This window comes from Natator depressus, chromosome 22 (genome assembly GCF_965152275.1).
Source record: "Natator depressus isolate rNatDep1 chromosome 22, rNatDep2.hap1, whole genome shotgun sequence".
NCBI lineage: Eukaryota > Metazoa > Chordata > Testudines > Cheloniidae > Natator > Natator depressus.
In genome coordinates, this window is record NC_134255.1 from 14,494,601 (window position 1) to 14,522,117 (window position 27,517).

General features: G+C 43.8%; 1 protein-coding gene across 2 annotated transcripts in view; it reads left to right on the top strand.

Annotated features, from left to right (window-relative positions):
- BCO2 (beta-carotene oxygenase 2) overlaps positions 1-27,517 on the top strand; it is a 77,001-nt gene that overhangs the window by 38,846 nt on the left and 10,638 nt on the right. Inside the window, exons 1-5 of one of the 2 annotated variants that reach the window (XM_074936728.1) lie at positions 6,634-6,849; positions 14,505-14,709; positions 17,246-17,457; positions 20,502-20,617; positions 23,818-23,920. In XM_074936728.1, coding sequence (XP_074792829.1) covers positions 6,762-6,849; positions 14,505-14,709; positions 17,246-17,457; positions 20,502-20,617; positions 23,818-23,920 — 724 coding nt within the window. In that variant the 5' untranslated portion in view covers positions 6,634-6,761. Of the gene's footprint in view, positions 1-6,633; positions 6,850-14,504; positions 14,710-17,245; positions 17,458-20,501; positions 20,618-23,817; positions 23,921-27,517 lie in introns of those variants that run through there. The other variant, XM_074936727.1, reaches the window with a different exon arrangement.

Genomic DNA, 27,517 nt, shown 5'->3' on the forward strand with positions numbered 1-27,517 from the left:
TACTTTAGTTTAACAATTTTACCTATTTTCTTTTAAAATAAATGATTACATTGCTATTAAGAGGTACTGTAAAAGGTTAACTTGGGAGAATGGGAGAGGTATGTATAAGACAACTAGAATTTGTAGAAATTCCTGGTAGCTGCAGGCATAAACTTCATAAACTTAAACTTACAGATGACATCACTGTTAAGATGTTAATATTTAATGTACGCTACTATGGATTGTATGTTTGTCTTGCCATACACTCCACCGTAACTTAGACAAAATCAAAATGTGAAGACACTGGAAGATATTATCAATCTTAATTTAAAAATAATACCAAGTAATATAATGTTTTTGTTTACTACTCTAAAATGTTTATCTTAGACTAAGAATTTGACTCTTTAAAAAAAAGGAAACTTGAAAAATTGTGGTTATTTATAGTTTCACAAAACTCCATCCAAAATATTTACTTTATAAAGTATAATGACGATAAAAAGGACAGGTCAGCACTCTTGTTTCTGAATTTAGACACCTAAATCCTTATTTAAGCACCTAAATAAACATAATCAGACTTTCATTGGTGCCAAGCATCCACAGCTTCCACTAAAGTCAAAGGGAGTTCATCGCCAGTGCTTACATCTGTGGCAACCAGGCCACTTATTTAGGCACCTAACTATGGATTTAGGTGTCTAACTTGAGGCATGCAAGTATTGAAAATGTTGGTCATAACATTTATAGTATCAGTAAAGATTAGAGCTCACAAAAGACCCACTGCATCACATAGTTAAATTCTTTACCAGTAACATTTTTTTACAGAACACTGTCCAATACTATTACTTTTGAAGTGCTTTGCAAAATTCTAAAATCTATTTAATAGGACTATAATTTATAGATATAAGTGCATGTCTTATAAGTATGATTGCACAGTCAGGCATTAAGGTTCAATTAAATGCAAGGTGTTCATCTTTGAAGAATCATCCTTGTTTTTGTGTAGTCATGTCGTATTCTTTTTGCATCTGAGTTGTAAAATATTCATAACCTATGTCACCCAAGGTATAAGCATCTGCAGAAGATGTTACATATGTTGGGACTCTGTTCTAGTGAGTGCGCTTTATAGTCCAAAGACACAAATGAAAGTCATTTGTCATGTCCACAATACCTGGACTTGGTATTGGTAAACTATACACTGCATAGTTAAGTGAATTGCCAAAAATAAAAAAAATTCTTATGACATGTTTTTGTTTTTTTTTAATGGGCAGACATGAAGTTTGTCTGACTTTGAAATAGTCACTTTTATGCATTTCTAAAGTGCTTATCATCATCATATCTGGGTAGCAAATACATGGAATTAAAGTTAGATGAAATTCCTCCAAAGAAGAACAAAACATCCATCTCTTCCCTATGTACATTTAGGCAACTACCTAAAGGAATATTATCAACTTGGTTATTTTTTAAAAAATCAACTAATTTTATAAAGTTTTAGCTTTTGATAGAACAGGGGTGGCCAACATGAGCCTGAAAAGGAGCCAGAATTTACCAATGTACATTGCCAAAGAGCCACAGTAATATGTCAGCAGCCCCCCATCAGCTCCTCCTCCCCCCTGCTCCCAGTGCCTCCCACCCACCAGCAGCCCTCCCCACACCTCCCGATCAGCTGTTTTGTTGCGTGCAGGAGGCTGGGGTAGGGGGGAGGAGGAGCAAGGGCACGGCAGGCTCAGGGGAGGACGCAGGAAGGGGTGGAGTGGGGGCAGGGCTTGTGGCAGAGCCAGGGGTTGAGCATTGAGGCCCCCCCGCCCCGGCACATTGGAAAGTTGGCGCCTGTAGCTCCAGCCCTGGAATTGGTGCCTATATAAGGAGTCACATATTAACTTCTGAGGAGTCTCATGTGGCTCTGGAGCCACAGGTTGGCCACCCCTGTTATAGAACATCCTTTAAAATAATATATCCAGAATCTTTAGAACATTTCCTTAGAGAAAAAGGTTTCTCCTTCTCTGTTGATTTTATAAAAAGTCTTTTCATCAGTGTAGAAACTGACCAACTGGCTGACTTCATGTTTCAGTTTTTCTCAGTTGAAAAAAGAATCTGCAGTGACCATCTTACTGGCTAAAAGTATCAGTGTGCTCCTTCTGTGTGCCTGGTGGCTGCCTGTTAGTGTTCTTCACACTTCTATATAGATAGTAGTGTTCACAGCACAGTAGTTTCCTTGCTGATTATTTTAGTTCCCTTCTCTGATATACCAGAGTATCATTTTGCTGTTTTTATTATCTTGTCCACACTGATGGTGATCTTTACTAATTGCCTCTCTCAAATATCTCAAGATTTACTGGGGGAAGAAACAAACAAAACTGTTTTTATCACCTACAATGAATCTAAAAGCTGTTCCACATTGTCACTGAGGAATGAATTACCTATGGACTCCAACTGGCACCTTTCCCACCACAATCGGCTTTCCAGTTTTACTGAGGGAGGTTTGAACTGAAAATTAATTGGCTTTAAACCTGCCAGATCTAATCTGCAAAGCTTAACTGGCAATTACTTTTCCTTTAAGCTTCTCCTCCACTGTTTAAGCTGTACTGCCTTAGTAAATTTAAAAAAAAAAGTGTAAAATCTCAGATCACTAACAGAATATAAATATACTTTAAAAATAGCAAATAGGCCTGGGGTTAAATATTAGGCCTGCTGAAGTAAATGAGAGTTTTTCAGTTGACTTCAATAGAGGCCCAGATTTCATGCCTGCATTTTAAAACTTTCTTTTTGGCAGTGGGTGTGGAGAGGCAGAAGAGAAGGGGTGCGATGACATCCTCTTTTTCTTCTTCTTCTTCTTCTTCTGTGGAATCTCCATTACAGGAGATTAGCAACCATGGAACCCATTCGGGACAATCCTCTGGTAATTTTTGTATGGATGAATAGTCCTTTTGATCTACCCAGGACACCACAAAAAGAAAAGGAGTACTTGTGGCACCTTAGAGACTAACAAATTTATTTGAGCATGAGCTTTCATGAGCTACAGCTCACTTCATCCATCCAAAGATCTTTTTTTGCCTCATATTCTTCTGTCATTAACTTTCCCTTCCAGTGCCCATGAACATGCATTGCCTGCTGAACTTCTTAAAAGTGTGCCCTGTAAATCAAATCTTTCTTTTCATAAGTTCTTTAAATAATGTTTACTGAGTTCCAATGATCTCCAATACCTTTTCATTGATTATGTGGTTATCCATCATATTTTCAGAATTATTCCATAAGATCATAATTCTAAGGCTTATAGTTTCTTTGTTACTGATTGTTGGAATGTTCATGTTTCACAGCCATAATTTGATACAGGCCAAATGTAAGTTTTAAGAGTTAGAATTTAGTCTCCAAATTTATGTGCTTTCTGATCAGATGTTTATTCTTCCAGAATGTCTTTTGCTCTTGCTGTTCTGGTGCTGACTTCAATATTCAATCTTCCATCTTCTATAAGGATGCTTACTAAGTAGTGATAATTTCTCACTTGCTGTACAGCTGTGTTGTTCACTGGAATCTCGCATGTTTTCCCAGAATCCTTCCTTTAGCAACCTGATTTTGTGTTCAGGGTTCTGTTTTCCCAGCAATAGGTGTATAAGGTATTTGCTTGTCTCAGCCCACGACAGACCCACTGCCACACCCAGCATCTCTTTTCAGGCAGTTTTATTTTTCAAGCATAAGCAAAAACAACAAAAGAATTACTCAGCCCACCATGGTCTACAGCTGCCAGAATATTTCCCCATTTGCCTTTCTCAGTCCTTTTTGTGCAATAAGATGTGAAGCAGGAAGGCCTGAGAAAGGCAAAGGGGGAAATTCCCTGGGAGCTGTAGCCCAGGGTGGGCTGGGGAACTGTTGTTGTTTTGGGATACGTCTACGTTGCACTTTAAAATCTGTGGCAATGAGTTTCAGAGCCTGGGTCCACAGACTCAGGCTCATGGGTCTTGTGCTATGGCACTAAAAATTCAGCTATGTAGGTGTTTGGGCTTGGGTGGAGCTTGGGCTTTGAAGCCCAGGGATGTGGGTGGGCTCCTGAGCTCAAATGTGTGTGTTATGTAAACTTTGTACACGGTAGATTTTAGGGCTGCCACTTAGCAAGTCAGATGCCTGTACCAGATATGGACTGACTACGGAGCTTCCTTCCCAGAGAGATACACTGGATGTGTTGGGTATAAGATCCTTTAATGTACTGCCAGGTATGGTTGAGGTTAGCCTAAATAAGGGAAGTTGCACATAGCACCATGTAGTGGCTGAATAGCATAATACAGCGTAGTATGCCATTACAGTCTGTACGCCTGTTTTTAGAATCAGCTTGACTGAGTCTGTAGTAGACCCAGGCTCTGAGACTCACTGCTGCAAGTTTTAAAACACAATGTAGACATACCCTGGGGTTTGAAAAATAAAACTGCTTGAGAAGAGACTCTGAGTCTAGTAGTGGGTCCTTCATGGGCTGTGGACAAGCCAGCACTTAATAGGTGTGATAACACAAACACTTAAAGTAGTGCAGGGAACTGTACCTGTATGTTTTGAAAGATTCAGTAGTATTCTTACATATTGGGTTTTGCATAATTACAAATGGGAACTGAAAACTATATTTAGATTTGGATTTATGTGCCTATGTGGATTGTGGCAATATATGTTCACTCTCTAGGATGGAACAAAATACTTTTTGGCTGTTTATTACATAAGAACGGCCATACTGAGTCAGACCAAAAGTCTATCTAGCCCAGTATCCTATCTTCCAACAGTGGCCAATGCCAGGTGCTTCAGAGAGAATGAACAGAACAGGTAATCATCAAGTGTTCCATCCCCTGTCACCTATTCCCAACTTCTGGCATCCAGGACTCTATATCCTTATCCAAACAAGCAACTGCAGGGTATCAAGGTGGAAGGAAGGGAATGTTACAGATGCAAATATAGGGAGGCAGATATATAACCCCACAGTCTTCACTCACTTTTTCAAATGTGTCACAACCTTTAGCTTCTAAAAGACCAGGAGAAGTTAGCATCCAAGTGTACATACGTTCAGGACTAGCAATGTATATTATGGGATCATTCTCACTTAATTGTGAAATGAAGATGCAGCACAATTTTAAAAGCACGTAATGACACATCCACTCCCAGTCTTTATTCAAGCCTAACGTAATGGTGTCCAGTTTGCAAATTCATTCCAATTCAGCAGTTTCTCGTTGGAGTCTGTTTTTGAAGTTTTTTTGTTGAAGAATTGCCACTTTTAGGTATGTAATCGAGTGACCAGAGAGATTGAAGTGTTCTCCGACTGATTTTTGAATGTTATAATTCTTAACGTCTGATTTGTGTCCATTTATTCTTTTAGGTAGAGACTGTCCGGTTTGGCCAATGTACATGGCAGAGGGGCATTGCTGGCACATGATGACATATATCACATTGGTAGATGTGCAGGTGAACGAGCCTCTGAACTGGAATTAATTTGCAAACTGGACACCATTACATTAGGCTTGAATAAAGCTGGGAGTGGATGTGTCATTACACAAAGTAAAACTATTTCCCCATGTTTATTTCCCCTCACCCCACCCCCACTGTTCCTCACATGTTCTTGTCAACTGCTGGAAATGGCCCACCTTGCTTATCACTACAAAAGGTTTTTTTTTTCTCTCCTGCTGGTAATAGCTCACCTTACCTGATCACTCTCGTTACAGTGTTTATGGTAACACTCATTGTTTCATGTTCTTTGTGTATATAAAATCTCCCCACTGTATTTTCCACTGCATGCATCCGATGAAGTGAGCTGTAGCTCACGAAAACTTATGCTCAAATAAATTGGTTAGTCTCTAAGGTGCCACAAATACTCCTTTTCTTTTTGCGGATACAGACTAACACGGCTGCTACTCTGAAACCTGTCATTAGGTAAAAAAGGTCACCCAGCTCCTGAACTGACTGCTGAGACTAAGTGGAAAGGATTTTTGAAGAGAAAGATGCCATCCTTTATCAAGGTTGCCTGGAGGCCTGGGTACCTGGGCACATATATTGTTTCTTCCCTCCCTATATGCACTCCCACATCCCCCAGCACCACTCACAATAAAGTATCATGGCATCAGTACTACTGCGACCTAACTTATGCACCTGATAACTCCATGCTTCAGTTTGTTAATATAAAATAGGAATAGTGCCATATGTGGATGTTTTGAGGTTTGACTCATGCTTGGAAAGTATTTTGCAGAAACAGTTTAAAAAGCACTAAGTGCTAATAATTCTTTATCAGGATCTGAACAGAACAGTCTCTGCTGGGAGCCCCTGACTTTCTGTAGCGAAGAGAAAATCATTCTGAAAGCTACAGATAGTTTGCTTACTGGTGGAACTATTATGTTTTATGCAAAGCTCTTCAGTAAAGTCCTGCCTGTCAGAGCTGGGAAATGTGCAGTCTTAACTATACATCATACATAATACTTACCTAGCCCAATCTGCATAAGGACATAAGCACTGTTGAGTTGCCTAGAGCAACTGATAGCTCCAGAGCAGCAGCTTTTGCCTTAGGATTTATTTCTAAGGGAGACTGATTCTTAGAATAAAGTCGCCCCCTCATGAGCAGCTAGAGACCTGCAGGTGCACTTAAACCACAATATGGGTTTAGCTATCTGCTGCACTGTGCAGGCTCATCCCTACCATTGTACAGGCTTTTATTCTGAAGTGATGGCCTCAGCCAGTCCTACTCAACACATCCATCGGAGCCAGCTGCACAATACCATCTTTCCCAGGTACCCTTGGATCTGAGGCTTTCTTCAGAGCTGAGGATCTTCCAGATGTTTTCCCAAATCCTTCTGTTTGCCATCAACCTCCTGCCTGTGAATGTGGGACATTTCCTCTGCTGTTTGATGAAATCCATCCCAGGTAAGAATCCCCTTCTCTCCCTCCTGCACAGGGACTGACGGATCTCCTGCTCTTAGAACTGCTGCTGGAGACAGGTCAGTAGAGGAATTTTATTTCTAATAGAAATTAGGAATTAAATGATACAATGAGTTTGCTAGACAGCACGGAGATCCCTAGTTATTTTGCAAGCTAATAAACAGGAGGAGCAAATGCATTGCACAGATTATATCAGATTATAAATGGAAAATACAGGTTTAGAGCTGGGGAAATCATCAGTAAACAGCAGCGTCTCTGCAGGGAGTCTGTTGTATGAAGGAAGTGTCAGTGAGTTGTAACGGGGAAATGGCTGCTTGGGGCAGGGGCCCCCACTGAAGTTTGGATCGCCCACCGTTGGATCACCCACCACAGGAGGCTGGAAGAAGCCACCGTTTGGAGTTCTGTGCAGTATCTCCAGGGGACTCAGCAGTGTATGCTACCACTACACAATTTGAAATCTGCTGCTTGTTTAACAGAGAGATCTGTCATCACTCATTGCGATCTGGAGGTGAGCCGTAAAAGAAAGGAATTAACCAGATTCCCCGCTGAATTTTTTTTTTTGGTAGAATCAAAGGGCCGCTCCCACGGACATCAAGAGGTTGGATATTTTTCCAAGCCTGTCTTGTGATGATGTTATCCAGTGTGTATCTCAGGATACGAAGTTAGGAGCCAGCCCCAGAGGCTGACTCTTTAATCAAATCTGTTGCTAAATTTGTGAGGCATGACAAGAAATCCAATATCAGTCAGTTCTTTATCAGAATGGAGATGGAAAATATAAAGACAGAATTATTAACACAAAATGTCTGAGGAATGGTAGTGCTGGGCTTCAGTGCTATCTGTAACAACCTCTGGCCCCACCATTTCAGATCTGGTAAAGTAAAGTGTTTTCCACTGAAAGATCCAATACTGCATGTGTCTGTGGCCTTCTTGTGTTATATTTTGATAGAAGAGCTATATTTCTCAAAGCAAAGCTATCAAGGCAGCGTGTATGTGAAACTTCCACAGTTCTAACTTACAAAGGCCATGGTACGTTTGATGGTGGATTCTTGAATCACTCTATAATTTAGGGTGGGGATCTCTTGGATAGTCCATCCCTCAGCATCTCCCCCTACCTGCTTTCATTATATCTAAATCATCCTTAAAGATGAGCTGTACAGGGAAGCATATGGGACTGTGCCCTGTTTTGATTCTATGAGTTGGGCAAAAAAGGCCTGAGGTTTCCCCCTGCCCCCTCCCCCCAGTACCTAATTGGCAATACTAGATCTTCCCAGTATTGTTTTTGCTGGTAGTCTGGTTGGAGACCCCAAGGACGTAGAATGAGATTTCTCAACCTTTAGCTGAACACTGAATCTGTAACAAGATCTTTTCTTCCTGTTGTTTGTTCAGGCATTTGAGTGAAACAGGTCGTGATAAAACCCCTAAACAGTCTGAATAAAAATCCCTTTTTCACTCTAGCTGGTGTCACTTCCCCGGAGTCAGCCATAATCCTGCTAGCTCTCCAGTTATCCGTAGAGTTTTCCATGAAAAACAGGATTTTGAGGGATATCTGATTAAAACAAATGTTTAACAAAGAATGTATCATGCTTTGTTCATCTCAAGAAGCAGGGTACAAAGCCCACTTGTTTTCCTTTTGTATGTTGCCTTTTTCTAATGGTATCTGGGTCTCCATCTTAAAATTATATCACTTTATGGTAGTTTTGCCAGCTGCTTGCCTTACTGTTAACTGTTCTAAGGATATAAATGTAACTATGCTCTCAGCTTAAGCTTCTGTGGACAAACCCAGCTCCTCTTTGAGCCAAACACTGTTTAAAAGAATGCTATGTGATTTGTCCTTGAATTCTGCCCAAATCTGATTCGTGTGAGTTGCGGGGACCATTTTTGGGGAGGTTAGGTGTTGAGAGATGAGCAGGAGTACTCACATTTTGGAGATAGGGAAAAATCTACAGAACAGAGTCTACTCAGTTCCCGTTCTGGATCCTAGACCATAACAACTCTGCAGAAATGTCTATTTAGTGGAACTGCAGCCTCTCTGTTTAAAATTTTGAAATGAAAATGTTTTACAGGTAGAATAACTCAACCAACTCCTCTATAAATGCCTCTATCAGTCTGTATAGCTGTCAGATTTCAGCTTGTATGAAAAGACTCCCTCTCTTTATTTCTAATGGATTTTTATCAGCATTAATGTTGGGATTGGATGAATTACTTTATATGGGATTTAATAGAATTTAATTGAGTTTTAAGAGGGAGAGGCTGCTATACGTTGCAGGATAATTACTTTAGCCCTGCAACCTGACTTATTTATCTAGCTGCAGTCTCATATTAGAGATCTAAGAAGGATTTGAGGATTGGTGAGCCAGATATCCACATTGTAGGAGGGTAAATTGCCATATCCCTTCAGGGCAACATGCAACCTTACCTGTCCTTAGTAGCAGATCTGAACAAGCAAGCTGACAAAAGTGCAGCTTGTCAACCAGTTTCTTGCTGAATTGTCCTTCCTCTGTTCTCTTGTACTGATTGTTGAATTTGTCTCTGAAGAACTAGACATCCGGCTTTGGAGATTTACAGATCATTTGTGCAGCAATTTAATTTAATCTCAAGGATTAAAGGAGGGAGGCTGGAAGATATAGCTGAAAGTGATCGGTTTTGTCAGAAGGAATTGCTTCCTGATAGGAAATGCCACCTCATAAGAGATGGAATTTTAATATTGTCTAGAATGTCTTCAGCCTCAGGCCTTGCTTGCACTAGGAAATATTTCTGTTTCAGGAAGGGGCTTAGCTGTACCATTGCTGGCCACTGTTTGTCCTTGTTATGCTTACAGCTAAACCTTAGTCAATACGGGTTAATCTAAACCAAATGCTGAACCACACCTGTCTCTTTGTGCTGATGAGGCCTTGCGAGCTGGGCTGGCTGAGCCCACAAACTGAGTAAGTGTTGGTTTAAGAGAGTTCTCCTCAATCTGTGCCTGCCATGGGATGTGTGGTCAACATTTCAACAAGGGGATTCCTCAGAAATGCTCCTCCTCAGTCTGTGATGCACATGATATTCCCTAGGTAAAATCTGCCCATTCGTGCTCCAAATGTGGAGCCCAGTCCAGTCTCAGCAGCTGGTTTATATTGGTCATGTTTTCAGCTCTTTCTGCAAGGCAAAGGATCAGAGACTGAGTTCTGAAGTCCCCTGGGAGGAAAGATTCCCCCTGTAGTGTAGAAGAATTGGATAGTATCCCTTTAAATAGCTTGTGAACTCTCTAGTAGCCCTGACTGTTCCTTATGTGTTCCTTATGTTCCTTATGTGTTAGAAGCCACCCAGTCCCTGTGTGTATGGAGGTAGGCCTGGCATGTTCAATCTACATAGTAAGCATGGTTACTTAGACCCTCCCCCACCCCCACAACTGTGCTCATATAGTTCCTTCGTATTACATTTGTTGGGTAAAGAGCAAAAGACACAACACCCCCTTCCAGGATGTATAGGTGGCTCAGTTAGCCAGGGGTGTGCACAATTTGCAAGCCTGCTGCAGCCCACCTGGGCTCTCCTGCCAGGGTCCCTCCTCTTGCCGCCTTTCTCTGTTGCTCTGCTGACTTCCACTCTCCTGCATCATATCTTTGCAGTTCCTCCCTTTCAGGGCTTGGCCCAGCTGCATCTCAAAAGCCCAAGAAAAGCTCTGCGTGTCATTTTATGTCTTCAAAGCACTTTACGAATAACTGCATTTCCTCATCTCCCCCTACATGCCCAGCTCCTCGTGCTCTGCCCAAGTTTCTGTTCTGGCTGCTCCCTTTGTCTGTCTGCTTTCCCCAGCTGCCCCTTCACACAGAATAGCCTCCTAGTCAATGTGCACTAAGCAACGTCCCTTTCCTCTGTAAGGTTCCCCTTCCCCATACCTCTTTCTACTGCGTGTAATTGTAAGCTCCTGGGGACAGGGACTGTCCCTTCTTGAATGTCAGGAAAGCACCCAGTACATTGTGGGGGTTACCATAGACTAAAAATTATAATACCATGAACCTATCAAGACCTCAGCCCACTCTATTGCAGTCTATATGAGGAAGAACTACCCATTGCTGACAATGGGTGCCAGCACTGGGCTGAGGTGCAGTCGGACAGCAAAGGTACACCAGTCTAAACTTTTCAGCATGATTCTGGAAACCCTTGGTTAACCCCTGTGTGGATTAAGTTTTAATCACAGGTGTCTGAAACAACACTTGTGCTGGATTGTGGAATGTGGGGAGTTGCAAACTATCACTTGACAGTGGGCCTGGACGTTTCTGGTCCTGCTTGCAGTCAGTGCAATTGGTATCAATCTGGAAAGAGCCAATTTAAAGCAAGATAGGGTGAGCTTTGTCTCACTGCTGTAGAGAGTAGCCTGTTTTTTCTCTCTCTGTTTTGGGGTTCTTGTGTGTTATTGTTCTGAATTCTAAGAAATGATATGGTGTTATGTTGCAACCTTTCATCAAGGGTATTTATGTGCTTATCTAATTCTCTGTGTGCTGTGAACATAACAGCACTGATGTCCATGCTTTGACTTGCTAGTCAAACTCTGCTAGTTGTTAAACTGTGCTGCTGAACTTGTGACTGACATCCATTGTTAGCAGTGAGCAATTTTTGAGCGTAGACCAGATTCGCAGATTTTAAGAACATGAGAATGGCCATACTGGGTCAGACGAATGGTCCAACTAGCCCAGTAGCCTGTATTCTGACTGATCAGTGCCAGATGCTTCAGAGTGAATAAACAGAACAGGACAATTTGGAGTTATCCATCCCCTGTGGTCTAGTCCCAGCTTCTGGTAGTTGAAGGTTTAGGGACACCGGGAGCATGGGGTTGTGTCTCTGACCATCTTGGCAAGGAGCCATTGATGGATCTATCCTCCATGAACTCATCTAATTCTTTTTTGAACCCAATTATACTTTTGGACTTCACTATATCCCATGGCAATGAGTTCCACAGGTTGACTGTATTTTGTGAAGAAGTGCTTCCTTTTGTTTGTTTTTAATCTGCTGCCTATTAATTTCATTGGATGACCCCTAGTTCTTGTGTTATATGAAGGGGTAAATAACACTTCCCTATTCACTTTTTCCTACCATACATGCTTTTATATGTATGTCTATAGATCTCGATCATATCGCTCTTTAGTCATCTCTTTTCTAAGATGAACAGTCCCAGTCTTTTTAATCTCTCCTAGTAGGAAAACTATTCCATACTCCTAATAATTTTTGTTGCCCTTCACTGTACTTTTTCCAATTCTAATATATCTTTTTTGAGATGGGATGACAAGAACTGCCCGCAGTATTCAAGGTGTGGGCATACATGGATTTATATAGTGGCATTACGATATTTTCTGTTTTATTATCTATCCCTTTTTTAATGGTTCCTAATGTTCTGTTAGCTTTGCTTGGCCTCTGCTGCACATTGAGTGGACGTTTTCAGAGAACTATCCACAATGACTCCAAGTTCTTGTTCTTGAGTCATAACACTTAATTTAAACCCCATCTTTTTGTATATATAGTTCCTAGCCAGAGGAAACCATTGTGGTCATCCATTCTGTCCTTCTGCATAATGCAGGCTGAAGAATTTCTGTTCCTGCATCCAGCACAATATCTTCTGGTTGAAGGGAACTGGATCTTTTAGAAAGGTGTCTGGTCTTGTTTTAAAGACTTCAGCTGGAGGACAGTCCATCTCATTCCAGGCATCTGTTCAGCTTGTTCTCTGTTGCTGTGCATGACACTAACTGTTGCCTTCACAGTGTAAGATGTTGCAATCAGGCACTCTTTAAAAAACACTTTACTGGAAATGATGGGAGGAGAGAGAATTTGGGTCTATGGCAAAACCACTTACGTGGGTTGGTATAAAAATTAAGGCTCAGATATGACAATGACAGGTATAATGGAAATATCTTGAGAAAAGAGAATTGTTGCAGCAGGTTTTATTTACTGTTCAGCTCTGATGCTGTAATACGTAGGCATGGGGCTGGCTGCTTCCACCTCAGGGATCAGAAAGGTGTATGCTAATGCTGTGCAACCAGGCCTCTTCTGGAGAGTTGGTCACTCCCACGTCAAGCTTTTGCACTTGGAATACAGAACATCTAATTCTGTACACGGGCATCACCCCAGTGGAGGGGAAGCTGTCTGGCTCTCAGAGCAGGTGAGAAACAGGAGTCTTAAGAGAAAACAATGCCACAAAAGGGGGAAAGAATGCGATCTGTAAAATAGAGGAGAAAGCTGCTAAGAAGCAGAAGCTCCTGCAATGAACTGACCTTTGTTCTACAGTTGTTGCAGCACAGGGGACTTTCCGCCTAGCAGGTGATTTGCTGGTGCCACGATTAAAAAGGGGTCTTGCATGACAAAAAAACAGAGAAGGCTGTTTGTTCTAACGGTGGCTTTTATGGAGGTGACCAATCCCATATCCCAGTCAGCACCTATACAGAGAGTTTGTTTTATTTTTTACAAACAAAGCTAATTCTTCTTGGTTTCCAAAAGCAAGTAGCAGGCATGACTGTTAGGGGACTAAAGTGCCTTTTGCCTAGATGTGACTAACCTACTTTGAAGGAGGGACAGGTCCCCGGCAGATACTCAGATGTGCCCTCGCCCCACCTGCTGAGTCATGTGTGACATCTGACTTGTTGCATCTCTGACAAGCTGCATGTATCCCCTAGGGCATGAACATAGTGATCTTGCTCTCTCGGGGTATGTTCCTGCTTTTTATGCCTCTACAGTGTGTGTTCAGAGCCACCCTGGGGCCATGGGAGCCCGTTAACTAAGTAACAAGCTGTATAAAAATGTTCCCCTGTGTCCGGTCTCCTCTGCATTTCTAATGCACCCATCACCAAGGTATCTAGGTGAACAGAGAAATACATTTGATACTGAAGCCTTGACAGCTTGACTGAGAAGTACTGCCCTGCACCGATGCATCACCTTCCACCACTGATTGGAAACCCCCGGGACTGAGCATGTTCCCTGCACACTGCTCCCAGGCTGGCTGAGCCTGGGTCTGGTCTGTAGTAGTGCTACAGTGTAGAGGTGGCTCCTCTGTACTGCTTTCCATACCTGCATTGTGCCCAGCCCACCTGGTACTACAAGGGACCATCACTCAGTGGGGAGACCTAGGTGCCTGCATAGACTCTGTAATAGATCCTCTTACACTGGTGTTGGTGGAAGAGCGGAGCCTTTGGAGGAGTTCAGCATGAGGTTTTCCGGGGAATCTATAAGCACCACTTTGTGTTCTCTCTATTTAGGTTGCAACATATTTATTTCTGGGCACGTTATAGTCTCTGTCTCTAGGTGGTCGTAACAAATGTCTGTCTCACTTACTGTTGTTACATGTTCAAATAAATTATATTAGCTTAGTCTTCCTGAAAAGTTCATTTCCTCCCTCTCTGCAACATACAAAAGCACCTTGCAGGTGTCTGTGCTGGATTAATCACGGTAAGATTTAATGCACTGAATTTTCAGCTCCCCATGGCGGTGACAGAAACTCTGGAAGCAGAGTTTTATTTTGAACATCGGTTGCATTTTGGTTATTTGCAGGATGCTTTTGTCATGGAACTCCAAGCCCGACTTGCAGATATCTAGGCTGGTGGCTGTCAGTCTGCAGCCTTTAGCACTAAGGGCCTTAGTCACTTGCTGTCTTCTAACTTCTTATTTGTTCTTCACAGTTCTAAAGGACTTTCTGCCGAGCCCACAACAGGAGCCGCTCACCTTCAGCAACCGGAAGGGTTTGCAATGCATCTCGCCACTAATGAGAAGTGTGGAAGAGACTCCTCAGCCCATCCTGACAAAGGTCAATGGGCACATTCCAAAGTGGCTCAATGGCAGCCTGCTAAGGAATGGGCCTGGGAAGTTTGAGTTTGGAGAGGAGAAGTAAGTCCAGATTTGATTGTACTTTCTAATGATTCCAGGCTGAGGGTTGGTCAAACCTAGAAGGCACCTTCACAAATGCATCACAGCCATTAGGGGTCTTCCTTAGCTCTGAAGGTGTGTGACCATGAGGAAATGCTTGTAGATCCCATTCTTCTAATACAAACTCTTCTCTCATCTAGAAGCTTTCAGCACCTTTACTAGCCAGATTCATTAATCCTCGTGACCTCCCTGGGAAGTAGGAAGGTGTTTTTCCACAGTTTAAAGGAGGCCGTGACCAGCGGAAGGCCACAACATGAGCTAACGAAGCTGGGGATGAAACCCTGGCATCCTGACTCCCAGTGCTGTCTGTAACAGCCACTTCCCATGCCCACCCTGTAGTCCCAGGCATGATTTGCCATCCTGATTACACTAAGCTGTTTATGTGGCTATAAAAACAAACCGAGCCCTCACACTGGTTGGTGTTCTTTCATTTCAAAACAAAAAAATGTAGATCTATATTTTTAACAAGTTAGAACCCAAGCCAGTGTTTGACTGATGGTCTGTCACTCAAGCAAACCCACAGAGCTGGCTCATCTTCACATTGACTGGATGGGAGCAAGAGTGGCTGATGGAGATCAGCACACCTGATGTTCTACCTCTGAAAAACTGGTCTTCTTCAAAAGGCCTCACAGGGCATCTTCTCCTCTGTGGAGGGGATGGAATTCTGCAAAGTGCTGTAGTTTGGCCCATTGCTCCCAGATTGTTTCTTGCTCAAGGGGCTTTAAATAACAAAACAGGAGTAGACCAAAGCATACTAGGGACTGGTTAGACATTCAGCTCACAGCAGGCTCATGAGGATAGATTTACACCCCAGCTTGCCATGCGCTAAGAATTAGTGAAGACAAGCCCTAATTTGTGTTCTATTTCTGCAGCACCATAAGCATGCAGGGGCTTTGTAGAACAACATAGTTTCAATCCATGAAAGCTTGTGGGTAATGTTCTCAGAAGCACTAAGGCCCATTTTCAAAAGACACTTAAGCACTTAGGAGGTTGAGTCATTGAAAGTGAACGGAACTCAGGCTTCTAGGTGCCGAAAGTCACTTTTGGAAATGAGACTTAGACGCTTAAGCCACTTAGGGCACGTCTACACATCAGTTAAACACCCGCGGCTAGCCCAGGTCAGCTGACTTGGGCTCATTGGGCTTAGGCTGCGGGGCTGTAAAATTGCTGCACAGACGTTTGGGCTTATGCTGGAGCCTGAGCTCCAGGATCCACGTATGGGGAGGGCCAGAGTGTCTGGGTTCCAGCCCAAACCCAAAGGTCTACGCAGCAATTTTTAGCCCCGCAGCCCAACCACTGCGAGCCCGAGTCAGCTGATCCGGGAGAGCCATGGCCATGCTGCAGGTCTTTTATTCCAGTGCAGACTTACCCTTAGGGTACATCTGTACTGCAAGCAGTAGCCTGTGGCAGCAAGTCTCAAAGTCTGGGTCTACTGCCAGACTTATGGGGCTTGTTGTGCTTCACAGAATCATAGGACTGGAAGGGACCTCAAGAGGTCATGTAGTCCAGTTCCCTGCACTCATGGCAGGACTAAGTATTATCTAGACCATCCCTGACAGGTGTTTGTCCAACCTGCTCTTAAAAATCTCCAGTGATGGAGTGATCTCCCTAGGCAATTTATTCCAGTGCTTAACCACCCTGACAGTTAGGAAGTTTTTCCTAATGTCCAACCTAAACCTCCTTTCCTGCAATTTAAGCCCATTGCTTCTTGTCCTATCATCAGCGGTAAAAAAGAACAATTTTCCTTCCTCCTCCTTGTATCAATCTTTTATGTACTTGAAAACTGTTATCATGTCCCCTCTCAGTCTTCTCTTTTCCAGACTAAACAAACCCAATTTTTTCAATCTTCCCTCGTACGTCATGTTTTCTAGACCTTTAATCATTTTTGTTGCTCTTCTCTGGACCTTCTCCAATTTGTCGACATCTTTCCTGAAATGAGGCACCCAGAACTGGACACAATACTCCAGTCGAGGCCTAATCAGCGTGGAGTAGAGAGGAAGAATTACTTCTTGTGTCTTGCTTACAATACTGCTGCTGATACATCCTAAAAACAGCTGGGTAGATGTTTGGGCTTGGGCTCTGAAGCCCCTCCTCCCCCCTCCAGGCTTTAGAGCCTGAACTCCAGCCTGAGCCCAAATGTCTACACAGCTATTTTTAGCACCTGGGGTCTGAGACTTGCTGTAGCTTGCTGTGTAGACAAACCCCTAGATGCTTTTGAGAATTTGAGCCTGTCTTTAAACTTGGACCCTGTGCCTGCAAACATGTAGGCACATGAGTAGCTGCATGTCTGAGTTTTTCCATTGTGTTCGTGCTCTCTTACACACACACAAACACACACACACACACAAAGTTGTTTCATGATAAAAGTGTTTGTAGGATCTGGTTCTCAGATTATAGCGCAGATAATAACAAACACCAGGGTCTTAGGAGAAGGCGTGGGAGGATGCGGCACTGCACTGATCCTTCTTGTGATTTTGTTTCTCTGCTCGGCTGGAAGATTTAACCATTGGTTTGATGGCATGGCCCTGCTGCATCAGTTCCAACTGGAAAATGGCATCGTGACTTACAGGAGCAAGTTCCTGCAGAGTGATTCCTATGTGACTAACAGCCAGCGCAATCGGATCATGGTCTCGGAGTTTGGAACCCTGGCTATGCCGGACCCATGCAAGAGCATCTTTGGTCGCTTCATTTCGTGGTTTGAGATGCCACGTAAGTATGTTCCTTAGTTGAAAGCAATGTTTTTGGAGGTGGTATGCATCCCAAGTGGGTGATATTTGTTTGGAGGAACAGTTTTTAGGTTTGAAGGGAGCTGTGTGGAAGTTTTAGTGGTTTTGCTTTGAGTGGTCATGTTTCTGTGGGGATCACCCCTCTGAAGAAACAACTCCAAGCCAAACTCAGCTGAAATAGACACACTTAACTTGGGATTTTGGCTCCCCTTCCCCCCCCCCATGTTGTTTCCACCCAAAATCAGAAATGTAGCTCACTAAAATGTTTGTGCACCTTGGGCCTGTTCTCCAGAGGTGCTGGGGGCACCCAGAGCTCCAGGTGAAGTTGACAGGAGCCCTGGTAGCTCAGCACCTCTCGCCATTGGTCCCTTTGATGCCATTTACTTAACTTTTGGGTTTGTTACCAAATTTGATTCACCTTGTTCCAGGGTTTGTGTAAATTCTGCACCTCCTCTCACAAGCAACACCCTGTAGGGTGCCGTAATGAGCATCTTACAATCTGCCAGTTTTAGTACAAACCTGTCTTGAAAGCCCCACACCTTGCTAAGCTTTTAGGGTATGTAGGCTATTCCTTTCCTTCCTGCGGTAAGGGGCGGGAGGGTGATATGGGTGAGGAGAGGATGGCACACCGAAGTGGACGTACCATTAGCTGTAGGATTATAGTTAAGGCTACGAGTATGTCACGGATGTCATGGAAGTCACAGATTCTGTGACCTCCGTGACATTGGGGCCCCGCAGCAGCCCAGCCACCACAGTGGAGGACTGTCCCAGCTCCCAGCTGACCCCCACCAGCTCCCAGTCCTGCAGGGTGGCAGGGGATTCCCTGGAGCTCCCCAGCCCCCATGGGTGGCGGGGGATTCCCTGGAGCTCCCCAGCCCCCGTGGGTGGCGGGAGATTCCCTGGAGCTGCCCAGCCCCTTGGGTGGTGAGGGATTCCCTGGAGCTCCCCAGCCCCCACTGCTGGACCCTCCTCCCTCCCCATTTTATCAGGGATGTTTTTAGTGAAAGTTAGTGACAGGTCACGTCTTCCGTGAATTTTTGTTCATTGCCCATGACCTGTCCATGACTTTTACTAAAAATATCCATGACAAAATCATAGCCTTAATAATGAATAGTGTATTGTTTGCTTAGGTAGAACCAGGTTATTTGTGGATGGTGACTCACAGGATTCACTTCAGGTACATTTGAAGGAAATATAGTTAACATCTCCTGAGTGAAGCACAGAGGAGGGGCGAAGCTACCTGTATGAAACCAGCAAATGCAGCTCAGCCTGCATCCCATTCCTTCCCTGCAAATCAGTCAGGGCCCACTGACTGCTCCTTTGGTCTGGTCTACACTTGGGAGATTAAATTGGTTAAAGCCTCTAGAACAGTGTTTCTCAAACTAGGGCCACCGCTTGTTCAGGGAAAGCCCCTGGTGGGCTGGGCCGGTTTGTTTACCTGCCGTGTCCGCAGGTTTGGCCGATCGCGGCTCCCACTGGCTGCGGTTCGCCACTCCAGGCCAATGGGGGCTGCAGGAAGGGCGGCCAGCATATCCCTTGGCCCGCGCTGCTTCCCGCAGCCCCCATTGGCCTGGAGCGGCGAACCGCGGCCAGTGGGAGCCGCAATCAGCTGAACCTGCAGACACGGCAGGTAAACAAACCGTCCTGGCCTGGCAGGGGCTTTCCCTGAACAAGCGGCAGCCGTAGTTTGAGAACCGCTGCTCTAGAACATTTGTAGAACATTTGTGTCCATACCTAGAAATGCCCTAACTGCTCTAATAAATAATTACAACAGGCCATCTGTCAGTGGGTTTAATAACCAGTCAAAGAGCCACTGGTTCATTTTGATAGCCTTCTGCAATCTAGAATGCGTCCAGGAGCTCAGCTAGTAATTGTAGGCTAGATATCCAGAGGCCATTGCAGCTGAAATGGTTTAGGACAATGCTAGCGTGACTGCAGGGTGAAACAAATCCATTTCACATGTTGGTGCTGAAATGTTTGTCTTAAACTGTTTCAATGCATCCAGTTCAGTTACAAACTGATTTCTTCTCTAGTGTAGACAAGACCCTAGTGAAGTTAAGAGATGGAAAATGCCTCCCAGGTCTCCTCCAATCAATTACCCTTGCACTCCCACTAGAAGTCAGTGACAGATAATCCCCTTTTGTACATTTCCTGTTATTTTGTCCAGTCCAATTAATGTCCCAAGTGATGGGACAATGCCCCTTGCATTGAATTTGAATTGCATTGTCCCACTATGGGGCCTGCTTCTGCTTTTTACATTGCTGACCTGGCCTCCTGTACAGAGTGCAATCTGGGTTCTCTGCTCATGCTTTCTGATAAATACTGGCAACTGGTTGTCTGGCCTTATAATAAAGAATATCTCAGCCCTCGCCAGGGGTTGCCTTTCCCTCAGGTCTGCATGATTCTGTTTGTAATATCATTGGTTTCCTTTAGTTGCAAGATACTGAAATGAGCCTGCACAATGACTTAGTAGTACCTGAATCAAAAGGGATCAGATTTCTTCGGTTTGCATTAAAAACAAGTCTTTTCTTTGGCATGAACTCACCTGCATAGGTAGAGCACTGTGTGCTGCTATAGATCACTGAGATAGAAAAGAAAGAAAACCATAGAATCATAGAACTGGAAGGGACCTCGAGAGGTCATCTAGTCGGGTCCCCTGCACTCAAGGCAGGACTAAGTATTATGTATAAAACCCTGCTGTAGGCCTGCAGAGAGAGACAGGTGAGTGCAGAAACAAGGAGGACAGTGTAATGTGGGTAGGACTTTGCAGAGGGGAGGCTTACACCTGGGCTCAGGTGCTCAGACTGAGTCAACTGTGCAGTGCAGACACAGCAATGTGAGATGCACTCATACTCTAAGGCTGTCAAGTAACCACGTACTGCTGGCCAGATGGTTTTAATCTGTCCTGTCTGTCCTGAAAGGGATTTGTGTCATTAGGAAAACTGGTTTATTTGTTTAAATATGCCTAACTTGCTGTAGTGAGATGTGAGCTTAATGCATCTGCATTACTCTGGGATTTTGTTTCAGGGCCAACGGATAACTCCAGTGTGAACTACGTGGTGTACAAGGGAGACTATTATGTCAGCACCGAGACCAACTTCATGCAGAAAGTGGATCCAGAAACCCTGGAAACCAAGGAGAAGGTAAAGAGTGGGTGGGATGATGGGTTTAGCACCTGGCGTGGGGGAATCATGTCACACTGTTCCCAGGATGGCCTTGGCAGCTAGTGGGGACAATTCCCAAAGACGCTCTTGGTCTTTTTGTCCAACCTGCATGTCCAACATGGTGAGAATCCATGGCTGTTGTTGAGATCCTCTGTACCTCTCTCTCCTGGCAAAAATGACTTCTCTGTGGCAGATATTGGAATTGCCAGGAAATCTACAGTCACTGCCAGTCACCCCATGGTCTTAAAAATCCCTTAAAAATCTGTGGTGCATGTGCTGGAGGGCATTGCAGGATCGAGGTGAATAGTAAAGCAGCTGCCATGCTTGAGGTCCAGTCACAGCCATTGGCAGCAGGCAGGTTACTCCTCAGGTCAGTTATATTTTCAACCAAGGGTAGAGCAGGGTCCCTCGCAACTTGGTCACTGTCCATGAAGTGCAGGATCTGGTCTTGTCTGGCGATTCCAGTGTACGGAAATGCAAAAATATATACCCATGTAACATCAAGGTTATAGATGTTAATACTCTTACAGAATTCCACTCCTGCCTATGCTCTGCCCTACCCCATGGTCCCACCCAATCTGCTCCCTTCATCTCCTTCAACCTGTCCCAACTCCAAGCCAGCCCTACCCTGGCATGCTCCTTGAATTCTTGACTAACCCCACCTCCCCATTGTGTTCATCCTGTGCACTAGCCTACATGCTGTTCAACTGCCTATCACTGAATGTGCTGTTGCCTTTCAGATTAAGCTGTCTGCTGTCTTCTGCCATTTTGTGGCGTATACATCAGATTAAAGCCCTGATCTTGCAAATTGCTCGGTGCACAGCTGCATTAATTCCAGGGGGTTCTGCAAGAATGCAGGGATCTGCCCACCTGGAACAGCTTGCAGAATCGTGGCCTACATTTCTAACCTTAATGCTCCATTCCTATAAGATTTAGTTGGCATGTTAATTTCATAGGCTTTTTGAGAAAATAGAAAAGAGGGAGAAAAACACAAGGAAGGAGAGAACAGGAGAAACCGATTAAAAACTGCAGCTGCTTTTACTGGTACAGTTTACAGCTGCACAGAGCTGGGAGCTAGGCAAACTCTCTTTTGTGGCGGAACAGCAGCACAAAGCCACACCTACCCAACACTCTGTTAGAGCTCTGGTGTATTCACTGTGTGCCATCGTTGCAAGCCATATGGAAATTCTCAGCTTAGAAGCCATTTCGTGCCGCATGTGTCCAACAAAGTTGATTTTGGTGGTTGCATAATACCTATTTCAAACCTTGCCAGGGACTATTACCCAGTGAAGAGATGCCATGGGGGTGGTTTCAGTGGTAAAGTTCAGCCAAGTGGAGACACCCAGACATACAAATTCTCATCAGCCATTTTTAAAGAGGTGGACTAATATTTTCAAAAGTGGCTAATAAGTTGGGACCCTGAATTTTTGGGTGCCTAACTCAAGACACCTTAAAGAGCCTGATTTTCAGAGGGTGAACACTCAGCACTTTCTGAAAATCTGGGCCCTTTAAGGTGTCTCAAGTTGGGAAGCCAAAAATCACTAGTCACTTTTGAAAATCTTGGCTGAGAAGTGTATTTTTCACACTTGGACATTTCAGTGCATTTCCATCAGACTTTCTCCCTAAGAGATTCACCTTTTGACTAAGTCTAAGCATAGAAAGTTGCAGCCACAAAGGAGAATTCTGAACACTTATGAGCACATGAAGATAGAATTAGAATTAAGTTGTGCATGGGACCTTTGCTAAAACATTTGCTATCCAGAAAATCTTTAGTTGTAGATAATATTAAACTCTGTTGCATCTTTGCATAGCCTATATTGGTGTTTGAAGAAAACACACCAGTTACCAAATGTCTCTGTCTGTTTGCAATAGAACTGATAGTTTTGGGACAGAGACTGTCTGTTAATAGCATGCCTGGACACACCTAGCACAATGGGGCCATCTTTATCTTAGGTACTTATATGGCCCCATTACTGGGGTATCGACACACCCCACATTCTTTAAGGTTTAATCCAAACATCATCCCTGTGAGTGTTTTTATCTTCAATTTACAGATGGGGAATTGAGGCACCGAGAGGCTAAGGTCACACAGGACGTCTCTGGAAGAGCAGGGACTTGAATCCATGTTTCCCAAGTCCTCAGTTAGTGTCCTGACCACTGGACAACCCTCCTTCACATGTCCTGGGCCTTGAGTAGTGCCCGGGTACTATTGCTTTATAAATTATAGTGTTACCTGCACACTAGGGCACCCAACTTCACCCAGTTCCTAGGGCTCAAGGCATAACCCGGTTAATTTAGGTACCCCGACCCTTTCCCTGTTCCTAGGGCTTCAGCGGAAAGGCACCTACACTTGCTCAGGGCGTAATCTGTTGTGGGTTTATGGGGTCTTTTACCACTGAAAGAGCCTTACACAGTAATCCTTAACCTCTGTTTATTAACAGTCACCAAAACAGAAGGCACACGCTAAGCATACAATGCTCACCACTCCCAACAAGGCAGATGAACTGTTCCTGCTGGCCAGTCAGGATCAGGTCATCTGGGACTCCAGCTTCTGCATGGTGTGATTGGCAGGGTATTGAGGTCTGGCAGCTCTGATCTTGGGGCTGTGTCCTGGAGTTCGTTCCAAAGAACTTTCTTTTAGATCCCAGTTTGTATAGTGAAACTTGAGTCCTGCTTAGCTATACCTTCACCAGTCATTTTTACTGAAGTATTACAAAATAATTCTTTGATCAGTCCTAACATATTGCGAAATAATTCTTTAACCAATCATACTCCACCACCTTAGTTGACTTAAATCTTACAAAATTAGTTATGCAACAATCAAACAGAAACAATCAAAGAATGAGACAGAGACCGTACAGATAAACAATAGAGAAGTAGGGACAATACATAAAGACAATACAATAGAAGTATTGATTTCACAATCACAACTGTTGATAAGTGATTCCTTGCCAGAGAGAATGCTATCAAGCAAAGTTTTCTTAAAACATCTTAAAGAGATTTCTTGCTTATCTGTGATGGTGGGTACTATTAGGAGGGTCACCTTCTTAACTGCCTGATATTATATTGTTTTGATATAATTTAGAAGGAATGTAAGGATGTGACTTTCTGCTTCTTGGCTTATGGCTGCTGCTTGGAAGTGATTCCTGCTCTGACTCTGAAAATCTTTGAATTTGCAGGTGGATTGGAGCAAATTCATTGTGGTGAATGGAGCAACAGCCCATCCACATTATGAGCCTGATGGGACAGCATACAACATGGGCAACTCTTATGGGAAACATGGTGAGGCTAGGCAGGGTAACTGCTCTGGGAAGCAGGGTGGGGTGAGGTAGGGCCAGTCCTGCAGGGAGGCTAGGCAGACTACATGCTGCTTCTGTAAGGAGGGGTTTTTGGTGGAGTCTAACAAAGTGAGGAAGCTCCCATTTCTCTGTGGGACACAATGACAGCAAAGCAGAATCAGTCTTAAATTGTGGCTGCTGTCAATCTCACCATGACATTTGTTCTCTTAATGTTTGGTCTCTTCAGGTAATGTGATCTGGGTGACTGCCTCATCCCAGTGAGCACAGACCTTTCTGTGAGCGGTGAGGAAGACCCTCAGGGCACTGCCCTGGGTAGGGATGAGATGTGTCATGCACACATGTGGATCAGTTTGGTAAAGGGAGGATGCTTTTTAAGGAAGTTACATAAAGTGTCAGGGCTGAATCTAAGGCCTTTTGAAATCAGTGAGAGTTTTTCCATCGGATGCATTCATCCGATGAAGTGAGCTGTAGCTCACGAAAGCTTATTCTCAAATAAATTTGTTAGTCTCTAAGGTGCCACAAGTACTCCACTCCTTGCTAGTTATTCTCAGTTGTGCCAAATTATGCGCATTCAAGCGTCACCCCCAAATCTGCAGCGCTGTAGCTACTCTCTCTGCAGTTCCCAGTTATGAAACAGTGTGAAACTGATGTAGGACAGCTGTCAGAAACAAACCTGAATAAAGGTGTTTATTGAAAGGACTAAACACTGGCACAGTTGGATTAATTCTTTTTAAAATACAGTCATGTCCATTTAGCCTATAGTACTCATTGCCAGCCTGTAGTACTCATTGCCAGAAGATGTCTATGAGGCCAAAAGCTTAGCAGGCTTCAGAACAGGACATTTCTATGGATAACAAGAAGATTTAGAATAGCAAGGATTAAAATAACCAAGAGCTCTGGATGGGAGATAAACCCCAATATTTCGGGGCATGAGCCAACCTCTGATTACTGGGGGACAGGAAGAAACATCCCTGGTGGCAATTTGTCCCAAAACTGCAGGGCTTCTTGAATCTTCCTTTGAAGCAGCCAGTACTGGCCACTGGAATAGTGGACTAGACAGACCACTTGTGTGATCCAATTTGTCAATTCCTACAGATGGGGGAGTGTGGCGGTAGAAAACCTATTAGTCCATATTCCCTTGCACTTGAGGTGCCAGGATTGATCCCCATCCTTTGTCCTTTGCAGCCAGGGGTTAGGGTGGGATCAGTTTCTGTAGCAGATTTTCCAATACTAAGAAGATATTGTGCAAAACCATGACCCTATTCGAGTGGCTCTTCAAAACCAACTTTAATTTCTTTTTGCATAAAGACATTCCTCCTCAGTGTGCCTCAGCCCAGAGAAAGCAGCTAATGCCCCGTGTTGTTATATCTGACACTGCTGGCTTGCACCAATTCACTGAACAATTCCCTGGCTTTGCTGTTCTTTCATTCTTGCTGTGCTAATTCCTTTGTGCTTCAGCAGCATGTAGCTTTGTATTCCCCCACAGGGTCATGCACAGCACATGCCTCGTGATGGCTGAGTTACCAAGCCATCAATCCCACTTGGGCGGGGATCAGATTCCGTCGACAAACATCATTAAATTTCACCTGGACTCAGAATTTTAGTTTCTCCCTTTGACCCAGGAGCTGTGAGGCTGGTTTGAGTCCTCATTCCTTGTTGTGGGTGCTCAGATGTTGTGGTAATGAGCTTAGTACAAATGCTTAGGTTTGATTCCAGTTCCTTTGACTGAGGCCCTGTTGTAGGAAACTAGCTTTTTGTTATCTGCTCAGCTTAGCTGGTGCTGTGGCTCCAACTCTCTTAATGAGGCAGAGAAAACAGCAGAGCCTGACAATAGCTATGTGGAAATGGCCACTAGTGAGACTTGGAACAAGTCAGAAGAAATTGCTGCTGTAATGGATGAAGGAATCCAATGGGACCCCCTGTTCTGGGGCTGGAAGCTGTGCATAGATTTCAGCATGGGGGCAGGTGCCAGGGGCGCCCATTAGTGGGGAGGGGGGGTGAGAGTTTCATATAGGAGGTGTGCAAGCTCTCAGGTGGAGCTCTTAACTACAGCACAGAATTAGTGTGAAATGTAAGTTCTGCAGAGGAGATGTGCCCCTGGGCAGGGAGTCAGTATTTTGTTTACAAACAGAAGCAGGGTGACTAAGATAAGAGATAAGAAAGGGCTGGTGATTAAATTAAGGATCTGGAAGTCTAGCCTGTAAAACAGATGAATGCATCCGATGAAGTGAGCTGTAGCTCATGAAAGCTCATGCTCAAATAAATTGGTTTGTCTCTAAGGTGCCACAAGTACTCCTTTTCTTTTTGCGAATACAGACTAACAGGGCTGCTACTCTGAAACCTGTAAAACAGGAATCCCTGGGTGTGGGCGAAGTTGTTTTAGAGGGAATGCAGGGGACTCAGAAAAAATACAGCCAAATCCTCTGAGCCAAGGTTACATTAAGAAAAGGGTGAGATTTGGGGGCATAAGTGAAAAAGGATCAAAACTAGGGGAAGGGATAGCAGTGGTATAGAGCAAAAAGAACAGGAGGACTTGTGGCACCTTAGAGACTAACCAATTTATTTGAGCATAAGCTTTCGTGAGCTACAGCTCACTTTATAGAGAACTTCCTACTTTACCCTGTGGCCCACAGTATCTGAGTGCCTCACAAGGTCTAACCTATTTATCCTCACAGCCCCTCGGTGAGGTAGAGCAGGGCTGTTAACCCCATTGTACAGAGCAGAGACTGAGGCACAGAGAAACTAAAGGCCAGATTTTCAAAGGCATTTAGGCACCTAGTGGGATTTTCATAAGCGCCTAGAAGGTTAGGTCCTTTGTAAACCTAGCTGCATCTTTGGGTGCCTAAAAACCTTTGAGATTCTGTCCCTAAGGCACTGGCCTGAGGTCATACAGAAAGTCCATGGGGGGAGTAGAAGTTTTACTGGATTAAGGACTAGAAGATTTGACTCTCCAACTTTCTTTCTAGAGGAAGAGCTGCCCAGAGCTCCTGTGCCTGATTATTTTCCATTCCTGCCTGTAGTGGCCCTGAGATACCTCAGAAGTGTTAGGTTTTTTCTCAACTTTAAAATACAAAATTTTCTTGATGTTTGGTTTTAAATATTCTCCTATGAGAACTGCAACTCAGTCACTGTAGTGCTGTGCTTAAGAGCCTTCTGGAAAGTAACTAGCCTTTAAACAGAAGTAAAAGCAGTGTTGCCAACTCTAATGATTTTGTCATGAATCTCATGCTAATTGTTTTCCTTAAAGCCTCAGCTCCTGGAGTCAAGTGGATATGTGATGGTTTCAGCCTTTATTCTTAAAGAAAAATGAAGTTTCTAGCCCTCATGGCTGTGGAAAGATTCAAAATGTGACCCAGTGCACCCTAAAGGCTCAAAAAGCAGAAGGCAAATTAAAAAAACCGCCATTTTAACATCAAATTTAAAAAAATACTATTATTTTTACATAATCTCATGATTGTAAAGCCAATCTTATTTCTGGTGAGCCTGATTCATGATTTTGAACATTTGGGATTGGCAGTACTGTGAAAGTAACTGGAAAGTGTCAGTTTCACTCCTGTTTAAGGTTAGTTTCTAGTCCATT